Here is an 11,517-nt window from a genome sequence, read left to right as displayed (position 1 = left end):
GGCAACGTCACACTCAGGAGTCCAAGAATATTTGACGTTCTTCTGGAGGAGGTCGGACAGAGGCTTAGTAATTTTGGAGAAGTTCTCCACGAATCTTCTACAATAGCTTGCAAGCCCGAGGAAACTTCGAAGGTGCTTGAAATTCTGAGGAGGCTGCCAGTTGACAATTTAAGCAACCTTTTCCCGATTAACAGAGATGCCCTTGGCAGAGATGATGTGACCAAGGTAAAGAACTTCATCAAGCCAAAATTCACATTTTGAGAACTTTGCGTATAATTGATGCTCTCTCAGCTTGTCGAGCACCAATCACAAATGTTTAGCATGATCCTCTTTATTCTTGGAGAAAACCAGGATATCATCGAGATACACCAGGATGAATTCATCGGTGGTTGAAGATGAAGTTCATCATACGAGAGAATGTTGGAGGGGCATTGGCAAGCCTGAAAGACATGATAGTATATTCATAAGAATCAAAGCTCGTTCTGAAGGCTGTGTTTGGGATATCTTCTTCACGAATGCGAATCTGGTGATACCCCATACGGAGGTCAAGCTTGGAAAACACTTTTGCACCTTTGAGTTGCTCGAATAACTTGATGTTGGGAAGGGGGGTTAGAGGCTTAACATGACAATTTAGGAGGCTTGATAAACATGTGGTAGGTAGCATGACATAGCGATTGCAACGAACAACTAGCAATCAAGAAAGTAGTGATATCGGGGGTAATGATCATCTTGCCTGCAATGTTCTCAGTGGCATCGAAAACTTGCTCCTCGTGAATGTTCTCGACGGGGTCCTTGGACTCGAACTCGTCTCCCGGAACTACCCAAAGAAAGACAAGCATACAATAAACAACCACTCATGGCATGGCAAGAACATGTTCTACATGCAAAACTATCAAGGATGCATAAGAACGGTATGCACGGAGCTACGGTTCTACCGGAACGAAGGGGTACGATAACGGGAAGGAAACGATGAAGGCAGGAATGATATGGGGAAAATCTTGGTAATCCAAGCATGCCACTGGATAGATTGGAAGATTTCGGTTGAAATCGATATAAAGACCATCGAAAACGGATGCACGGAACTCAAACGGTGAGCAATATGATATGCAATGCAAAACTATCAAAACAACGACATGCCAACTTGGATGCATCACATGAATATGCAACAAGGCTTTAACATGAAAGCAAAAGGCATGGAAGTGAAGTATATGACAAACACTACAAAACATGATTACTGAACTATTTCTAAAACTCACTAGAACATCACCAAAATTACACGACAAACTGACAAATGATAACAGTTTTACAAAATTGATGAAAATACTGATCATGGCAGAAACAACATCAGATTGCAATGTTTAGAGCTAGTAAACTATATGTTACAGGAACCTATCATGGCAAACTTGAGCATGGCATGCTAGTACTAAATGCACTTAACAAAACTCCCTCACTGAACATGTTCCAGAAACTCATATATTTGATGCTAGCTTCAATGCAAAATGACAAGTTATGCTGACAGTTTCAGACTAAGCAAAATAAACATGGCATGGCAGAACAAATTCATGTAGGCATGTTTGCAAGCTTGTTGCACTCACTACAATGCAATAAGTAAAATAAAAAAGCAATAAAAATGAAGCCAACAAGGATAGACCCGCATGAAATTAGATCATAAAGTTGGATACATGCCAAAAAGGGAAGTGTTACAAATGGGGTGTTACAACTGGCTGAGGCTGCTGCTCTTTTCTTTTATTTTCTTCAAACACAAAACAAAGGGAAAAGCATTGGGGAAAAGGAGAGGTGTATGAGAGATGTGAGAATATCCTCATGCTCCTGGAAATGTGCACTATTTGATAAAATTGCTTCGGACATTTTTAGTGGCAACCAGAACAACTCCAAAAAGGATAAAACTTGACAGAGAGGTATAAGGCATGGTGCATGATTTATTGGCAAAGATTGAACATTAATGGAGAAGGGAGAAATGGCACTTGCAAAAAGAAAGGAAGAGGAGGAGGGTGAGGTGGTGATGCAAGGAACACACATGGAGCATGCAACAATATAACATGCATGAATATGACAATGCACATGATGATTATGAGAATGCAAAATGACATAAGCACAATGCAACACTTGATATGGCCATGATGCAACATATGATGGTATAAAGAAAAATAACAAAATTGAGGTTGCTTGGTGATAAAATCTCTTGCTCTTGTGCTTCAAAATAATTTCCTTCACACTCAAATTCTTTCAAGATATGGCCTTGGGTTGAAGAGGTAGGAGTTGAAAGCAAAAGGGGGATTAGATCTCTTTGGAGTAGAAATCCCATTGAAATCAGCACAAGAAGGTGATATCCTCTCTTAAAAATATATGGCATGAGTGGAGTTTGCTTGCTGTGAACTGATGGGGAAGGTGGGGCTATATATGGGGTGGACCAGAAATATGACCGTTACACACGTTTTAACACATCGCAGAAGCTCCTGGGCGATCCTCTTGGAGGTTCCAATCAATACAAATGGTGGAAACTTTGAAAGGACTCAATAGGTTGGACATGTGTTTGAAAGCTCCGAGTGGACTACCTCGTAGGTGGCACACACTCTGGAACGCGTTCAAAATTTTCGAGAGGGCAACAGAAAGTTTGCCAACATCCTTAGTGATTCCGAGTGGAATGCTTGGCGGCCCTGAATAGTTAGGGTTTGCAACAACTATATTTGGATGAATGGCTCCGCAGGTTCCGATTGCAAGAGCTCGAAAGCTCTTAAGGATAGAAGCATAGGTAGACATAGTGGAGTATTCTGAGGGCATTGGAGTTGATCTATAAGCACAAAGAGAAAGAAACTCATCTTAGCAACCTCGTTCCCCTTTTGATAGTATTGGCATGTCTATGAATTCAATGTGATGTTGGATCACTAAAATGCAAAAAGAAAAATTCTAAGTCCTTGCCTTGGCCAACACTTGTTTATGAGAATTTGTGGGGGTCATCTTTCATCTCATTTGTTGCAACCTAATGGAACTCATGAGAAGTTAGTTAAATTATTATTTCTTTGAGATATGTTTACATTAATTATCAAAACCAACCAAAGGGATTAGATGCATTTTCATATTATCGTCACCGGGGATGGTGTTCGCCCCAGCCATCCTATGATGATCTTCCTTTGAGGATGGATTTGTCGAATGCTCAAGCCTGGGAAACTTGAATCGTGGTGTTTAACCCTCAGGTCCCTGAGGATATTAAGGATTGCTTCATCAAATAAGCCTCCCCCAGCCTTTCTGTCGTGATTTTTGGTTGGTCCACCCCCCACCCCCCCGGACGATTCTTGTCTGGCGATGATGATGTGACTCGTGGCACAGATCCGCAATGCCCCCATGATCGACGCCAGCTGTTGAGAGATTTTAGGTTGATTCTAACAAGGGGGTACTAGAGGGAGTACGTTGAATTCGTAGTCGGAAACACGTGATGTCTACCATGGAGTTTAGAACCCAGAAAACAGGGACACATATAAGCCCTACTTCTTGCCTTGCTTCTTCTTTAACATAGGGAGAATATAGAGGATTACTATGCAAAGAGGAACTGGTTGAGTCAAGGAAATTTGACGAGTTCTCAAGATGATTGTGTGTGCATGTGTGTGGGGTGGGGGGACTCCATTTCAATGCATGAGGACGTACAAGGCTGCACATCGATTCAAACGTGGTGTTCACCTTTCATCTTGTTATTTGTCGCAAAATGGTTCCATTTCCGTATGTAGTGTACTCTTGATGAAAAGTAGGTTTTCACCTTTCGCCCTTTTATGTGTCGCAAAATGGTTCCATATATGTAGTGTACTCTTGATGAAATATCTTCGTAGGCGATGGCGCTTCTCTGAGTTGATGCGATCATCGGAGTGGTGATGCGGGGAAGACCATAGATAATTTGACTTATCAACAACAATAGTAATAAACATGTTAAAAACAATTCAATAAAAAAGGGTTAAATTTACACAAACAAAAAACAGATTTTATCACGAACAAACCTGTCAGAACTAAAGTAACACATGCCAGAGCGAGCAGGCAGAGAGACAAACGTTGGGATTTCAAAACCCAAGTAACTACAACCTTGCTCCACTAACGGGTCAAAGGAGCAAGATTAAAATTGGCAACGGCACCATTCAGAAAAAATTTGGCAACCTCGCACCACATATCCAGAACAAGTAGTTAAGGCAGGCACTCAAGTTACTGGAGCAAGGTGGGATAAAGAACACAGTCAATGTAAAAATGATGTCTCAGTGATGCAGCCAAGGTAATCGTGTTCTCAAAGTAATGTTAAACCTCAATGAAAATGAAGAACACACTGCAACAAGATCACAACTCTGTCACAAGAGCAGGGACGGTGTCTGCTCATTTCTTTGTAGCAGCCTGGCCGATAAATTTGGTAAGAACATAGCAATCCGGTGGAGTGATGTTCGTATAGTAATTATGTATCGTCTCTGTTATTTCGAAACCAAACTTCTTGTAGAAAGCAATGGCATCGTCGTTGTTTGTCTGAACGTGTAAGTATATCTCTGAGATGTTCTGCTTCGCACAGAGATCAAAAACATGGTTCAGCAGCTTTGTTCCTGTCAAAATAAAAAAGGATCAATTGTAAGGCAGCACAGATCATATTACTGCTACTCTTAAAAACAGCTCGTGTTGTTGCCAAAAACAAACTATTCTTTTCTGTTCGTAAAAAATAGTTTGAAAAGAGCAAAAGTATGCAAGGTGTACTTCAAGCCCAAGAAGTTTACAACTAGTTGATATTTCATATTCATTCAACTAGCATTCATTCTTTTGAGACAGTGTTACAGTAGCAGTACCAAACAAAACCTGCTGCCGTGTAGTCCCCTCATAATTTCCTTTTATCAAACATCACGTTCCTAATACTCCTCAGATGATCATATGGACATTTTCCTTAGAACAAACTCAAAATTCTTGACAGCATGTGTTGTGAAATGAGGCCAGACCGCCAGAGTATATTTTAAATTGAATTCTGTACACTCCCGAAATTCTCATTTACCATCAATGGAATCGTATTAACAACAGGATACTATATTAGCAGCCAATAATGCAGTGTGGGAAATGGTGTAGCCTAACATTTAGAGGACTCTTCCTGCCAAAAAAAATCATTTAGAGGACTCTGAAACCTATAAACAAACAAGTTATGAATAACTGCTGGGCTAACCACATGTGCTACCCGGTCACTGGGAGCAGGACGAACATACTAACTTACTATATCATCTGATAGTAGCACCAATGGGGCAGTGGTCTAAAAGAAGCATGACAGGGCGGTGATTGCTCAAAGAAAGTATGACGAGGCAGCCCATGATGTTTTATTGCACGATGATCATTATTCTTACTAGATTTAGAAGTCACGGGTATTTCACCTGGATAAAAAGAGCAATCTAGCGTGCAGATGTGTTAACATGGGCTAAAGTAAGAATGAGTGGCAACATTGCCGGCTCATTATTTTTCACTGGTTTTTCCTGTGCTGATACATGTATTCTTTCAGAACTTGCACTAGATAAACAGCTACGGTAATTATTTACAAGCAAGCTTTATAGAATAATATTGGTACATGCTTAAATCATTTCCACTAGGGTTTTTTAAACAGTAAGTTTATCACTCGTGGAAATACATGAAGGGCATACATGCCCTAGAGGACATAACATGGTAAGAGTATCATTGCACTATAATTTCATGAGCACATATGGCACAACCGCTACAAACAATCCTTGACACCACCTTAGTTTAAATGCGTAATGCATTTTTTGGCAATCCACACCCTTCATAACTTTATAACACTTACGGCGTATGGCAAGGCGACTTCATAGACACACCCTAACTTGGTCTGACAGCAAGTTAAATCACCCATTACAACCAATTTACTAGCACAGTGCTCCGTTAATATTCCCATGGGAATAAGACTAACCCAATGCACACTCAAATGCCAAAATACAACAAAACATGGTATGTAAGCAACAACACTTTTCAGAAACCTGGTAGCATCAGTTGATTCTTGGAGCAGATTCAAGGTTGACTTTGGTTTATTAACTCATAGAACAAAAGCTGACCTAGGGCCAGCCATTCTCTCTGCTGTAAACTCTCTTAACTAGCTTGCACTACTCCCTGTCTTGTGATTTGGCTGCCAACTGGCAGGGCCTGCACTTATTGCCTTTTGATTGTAACCTTCCTAGATAGTGCAGGGTGTCATAGGTTGTTCAACCATTTTATCATGTAACCTTGTAACGGTAGGGAGAGGAAAAGCTGGAGAGGACTCGTGGGAGGGAGGAGAAGCTGGGAGGGTAGGGAGAGGAAAAGCTGGGGAAGACTCGTGGGAGGGAGATGAGAAGCTGGCAGAGACTCAAAAAGAAGAAGCATAGCTGCTGCTGGCAATGCCGCACCCCACGCAGACCTGGAGGCAACAAAGCTCTGCAATAACGGGGATGGCACAAGGACGCGGCGCCCCAAGCCAGAACCAGATTTTTTTTTCTGCTCCACCCTCACCTCGTTCTGTCCCTCTCTTCTCGCCCGCTTTTCCTTCCCACCCCGTTCTACATAGTTCAAGGAAGAAGGCCCAAGGTTTGCCCCTCCCGCTCCTGCTTCTCCTTCCCATGTGTGCCTGCTCAGAAAGCATATGGCATCGAAAATCGGCTTAAAGAGCCGCCCGCCTTGTCAATTGGACGCCATGGCCCTATGGTGGACGCATAGGCAACTTCTATTGTGAGGGTCAACGTGCTTGGTCTGGAGGGTTGCCACAGTGGTATTATTGACGTTATGGCAGTGACACATCAACAGAAAACTTTGGGCACATTTTGATTCAATTGAGATGGTGGCAGAAGCATGATCAATCATTGTTCATTGCTTGAGTGAAAAATAGGTTGCAAGATAAATGCAGTACCTACAACTATTCAACAATTACATTTTAATTCACAATTTCAGCAATCAGGTAAGGAGGTGCACATGTTATCCTACTTGTGAGGCATATAGAGATCTCACGCCCAACAGGGTGATCTCTTTACATACGCAAAAATGAATTTAGGTAGGGAAAATTCTCACCAAGACCAAGACCACGGTAGGGCGCCAATACACCCAGAGTCATGATATAAACACGGACCACCCCTCCTTCCTTCTTCTCCAGGCGACAAGCGATTGCTCCAACACATATATCACTATAGTAAGCTACAAACACAGAAAGGAAAAATGAACAGTCAGACAATAGCACCAGCAGCAAGCAACATGTTTTCTCATAGATGAAATCAGCCAAAGCCAGCAGACGAATCAATATAACAGCGAATCCGGGAAACATCCCCAGCACAACACCATAGCTACCTACCCACGCCCTCCAACTCTCCAAGATCTTCTATGGCCAAAGAATTATTTTTACAGATCAAATCCACATTCGCATTTGCACGTCCCCATTCCAAAATATAAATTCCTAATGGCGGTTTCTTCCCCAATCTGGTAGCAAGTTATAAATTGTTTCCTGCCTTCTGTCTGCAGATCCGAGAACTGAGATAGATACAACCCCAATCCCAATCCCAATCCCAATACAATGGAAGACCGGATGAGGTATGGAACCGGTCCCGGCGGTGCGAGGTAGGGATTAGAACAAGATTGGAAGAAACTGATGGGAGCGCGCTCACCGAGCTTGGAGAAGTCCTTGGAGGCGATGGCGTCCTGGTAGTATTTGTCGTTGTAGCGGACGGGGAAGAGCGCCATGTTGAGCTTCTTGAGCTGCATCACGTTCTTGTCCCGCAGGCCGTCCAGGGACGTCCGGGCGACGCCGCTGCTCTTCTCCTTGCTCCCAGCTGCCTCTCCTTCCCCAGCGCCCATCCTCCAAGCCCTATTGCCGTCCCTCGCCCTCGCTCTCTTCGTCGCCTCTCTCGAGACTCGAAAGTTTGCGTGCGATGCGACCACGGCGGCGGGTGCGACTCGCGACCAAAACCCTTCCGCTCTTTAGCTGTTTTCGCTACTTCTTCCCGTTCTCGCTGACCCGTCGGGCCTACGGCGTTCTCACCGACCGCGGGTGGGTGGTGGGCTAGAAGCCAGGCCTTTCGCTTGCGTGCCCTTGCAAGTTGCAACTAAGAGCAAACTCTAGCACACCCCGCATCCGGCCCCGACTCGTAAAATAACCTGCCTGATCAGACCCCGCATCTGTTCCGGCCCGCAAAAAAATTTGAGGGGCGCGGCAAAATCACGGCCCCAACTCGTGAATACGCGGGTTCCCCCTCGCCGCTGCGGTGCCCTGCATCACAGAGAAGCAGTTGGCGGGAGGGACATTTCAACCCGCGCGCCTTTCCCCATCTCCTTCCGCCGCCGACCGCCCTTGCTTCCGCCCGTCCGCCACCGGTGATTCCGGCCAAATCTGCGGGCGGAATCGCGTCGCGGGGGCGTCCCCCACCCTCCCGCGTCGATACGCTGCACCGACCCCCCAGATTCGGCGAGAAGAGCCGCCCCTCGTCGCTGCCGCCGCCGGGGATCGACCACCGTCGAGCCCGCCCCCCGTCGCCGCCTGGGATCACCTGCCGCATCCGCCGTCGGTTAGTGTTTCTTTTGTGATATTTGCGAGCGGTACAGTTGATTGACGCAAGACTACTTCGCGGAGAATCCTACATATCCACCGCACCTCTTCCGGAGAAGGTACCGAATGCGTCGATCCCTCTTTGTGAAAATTGTTCAAGCTTGCGAGGCAAATTGCCGGTATTTTACTCAAAGAAGAAATGTTGCGGGCTTAAAGGGATTTAGTGCATATTTAAAAATCTCCGCAGCTATGCGGGTGATTGCATATGGCGTTCCGGCTGACTGTGCCGATGAGTACCTTCGCATTGGTGAAGATACTACAATTGAATCAGTGCGTAGATTTGCAAAAGTGATCATCCGTGTCTTTGGTCCTGAGTATTTTCGGGCACCCAACGAGGATGACACAAAGAAATTGATGGCATCTAATGAGAGGAGAGGTTGGCCTAGCATGCTAGGTAGCATTGATTGTATGCATTGGACTTGGAAAAATTGCCCGTAGGCATGGCAAGGAATGTATTGTGGCAAGTCTCGTGATGCAACAGTTGTGCTAGAGGCCGTAGCATCCAAGGATTTATGGATTTGGCATTGCTTCTTTGGTATGCCGGGCACTCTCAATGATATCAATATGTTGCAACGGTCTCATTTGTTTGCTAGGCTTGCTAGTGGTGATGCTCCTGCTTGCAACTATACTATCAATGGGCATGAATACACAAAAGGGTACTATCTTACAGATGGTATATACCATCATTGGTGCACCTTTGTCAAGAGCATCAAAGATCCCAAAACTAGAAAACATTATGAATTTGCAAGGGTGCAAGAGGCAGCCCGAAAAGACATTGAAAGAGCATTCGGTGTTTTGCAATCTAGGTTTGCCATTGTCCGTGGTCCTGCTCATTTTTGGGATAAGAAAAACTTGAAAAATATTATGACATGCTGTGTTATCCTTCACAATATGATTCTTGAAGATGAGAGAGGAAATGAACTTGGAATTCTTCTACGATAATGTGGGTAGCCGTGTCAAACCAGCTAGAGACCCTAACTGCATTAGAGCTTTTCTTCAGACATACAAGGAGATTGAAAATGCAAACACACACTTTCAACTACAGGAGGATCTCATTGAGCACTATTGGCAAAGGGCTGGACAGTGACTCATTTTTGTATTCATGACAAGTTTTGTATTGCATTATTTAAGTTTTCTTCGGTGATTTGAATAATTATTTGTAATGTGGATAATTATTGTATTATGTTTGATTTGAATAATTATTTAGTTTGCTTTCGATTGTTGTATTATATTGGATTTGATATTTGTGGGCCGATGAGATGCGGGATGCAGCGGCGCAAAGAGCAGACCCCGCAAAGTCGACCCGTAAAAAAACATATTCCGCGAATATACTTTTATACAGGTCCGTTTGAGGGGTCTGCATCTGTGGCCGTCCATGCCGGCCCGCAAAGGCCGTTTTCCGCGAACTGCAAACGCGTTTTGCGGGCCGGCGGGATGCGGGGTCTGCTAGAGTTGCTCTAAGGTATATCCGACGCTGACTCGCAAACTGAACACCTTATTCGTCCGTGAATTGGATATCTGTTCACAGACACAATACGAAAGAAGATTATTTAAAATTAGCCACGTATATTTCAAGTTAGGTACCAACAAATCAGATAAATTACATGCAAACGAATGATTTTCATATAAACCGGAGCACATTCATTACATTTCGGACATTTTTCATTAAGAAGGGGGACCAGATCTAAACCTAGCCTACAGCAGTGCCCGTCGTCCAAGTCCTTGTTGTTCCCTTTCGGCGACCGCATCCTCCATCTGTCGTCTCCATGAGCGGCGGGGATAAGACCCGCGAAGTGGTGCGGTCGCCGGCGAGGAAGAGTAGAACATGGGAGACGGACCGACCCACTTGGGACTCGAGCCCCCGCCACCTTCCGTGCTTTACTCATCCTTGTCGGAGTCAGCGGTTTGTCTGTTGTCGGTGGATGTGAGGTCCACGATGGAAATGGAGGGGTCAGCATGTTCGTCGTCCCACGGGCAAGGCCAAACAACGTTTGCGGCTGGCGGCGTTCTTGTTCACGATCGCCTGCGCAGATAGCGCCGCTTCCGCGTCCGGTTGCGCCGCATGTATGTTGCGAGCGGCGGCTTGAGTGCGGGCAACCTCGTACAGTGCCTGCTGCTCGGCGATGAAGTTGGGGTTCGCTGCGGCCATGGCCGCCACAACTTCCTCGCTCGCGCACTCGCCGTAGATTTGGCCCTCCGTTAGCTGGTGCTGCTCGAGGAGGAACATGTTGTAGCATTGTTCCTCTTGCGCCTGCCAGAACAACGACATAGGCGCAGGCGCTAGGTGATCCTCGGCCATGTCAACATTGAAGTGCGCTTGTGCCTGCTCCATCCTTGAGCCGGCATGCACCGGTGCGAGCTCCAGCGCGGAGTCATCATCGGAGCTAGTCCCATCGTGGGCTCGTCGTCGGAGACCTTCGGAGAGTTGGCCGACATGTCGGCCTCTATCCGCTTGGCACAGCGGCTCCGCCAAGCGGCCGCAAGGGTGGCCACCACATGCTTCTGCTTCGTCGAGAAGCTCTCCCACAGAGCGTTCCCGCTCAAGGTCATGGCGGATGTGATGCACGGGAGGAAGATGCGGTATCGATGGGTTGTGGTGTGTTGTGAGGCGGTGTGGCCCCTTTAAATAGTTAATGTGATGCGGAGCATCCTACGATCATCCCCATGGACCTACCATCGTCTCATCAAGAACCAAGAGGACCTATGACACGAGCACGAGCTAGAGCTCTCGAGAACGAGGTGACTTCGTTCCTTAGTGATATCACATATGATCCACTCGAGACATGGCTACTACCTAAGTCCGATATGCTATGCATGATTACGTGTCAAGAGGAACCTCCCGAGGATGCACGCGAAGACGGACAAGCCGCCAAGTCCATGGATGAAGAGAACCAACAGAAACGGGCAAGTTCACCTTCCAGGCCCCG

General features: G+C 45.6%; 1 protein-coding gene across 1 annotated transcript; it reads right to left on the bottom strand.

Moving 5' to 3' along the window:
• Window positions 1–4,225: 4,225 nt before the first annotated feature.
• LOC123078542 (N-alpha-acetyltransferase 50) lies at window positions 4,226–8,032 on the bottom strand. Its single transcript, XM_044501087.1, has 3 exons — window positions 7,653–8,032; window positions 7,066–7,188; window positions 4,226–4,589 (listed from the first exon to the last, which is right to left on the bottom strand). Exons 1-3 carry the CDS (start codon window positions 7,840–7,842, stop codon window positions 4,372–4,374), a joined length of 531 nt encoding a protein of 176 aa, XP_044357022.1. The 5' UTR covers window positions 7,843–8,032; the 3' UTR covers window positions 4,226–4,371.
• Window positions 8,033–11,517: the final 3,485 nt, after the last annotated feature.

Source organism: Triticum aestivum, chromosome 3D (genome assembly GCF_018294505.1).
Source record: "Triticum aestivum cultivar Chinese Spring chromosome 3D, IWGSC CS RefSeq v2.1, whole genome shotgun sequence".
NCBI lineage: Eukaryota > Viridiplantae > Streptophyta > Magnoliopsida > Poales > Poaceae > Triticum > Triticum aestivum.
The sequence above is the reverse complement of the archived record's forward strand: the minus strand, read 5'-3'. Positions and strand labels throughout refer to the sequence as shown.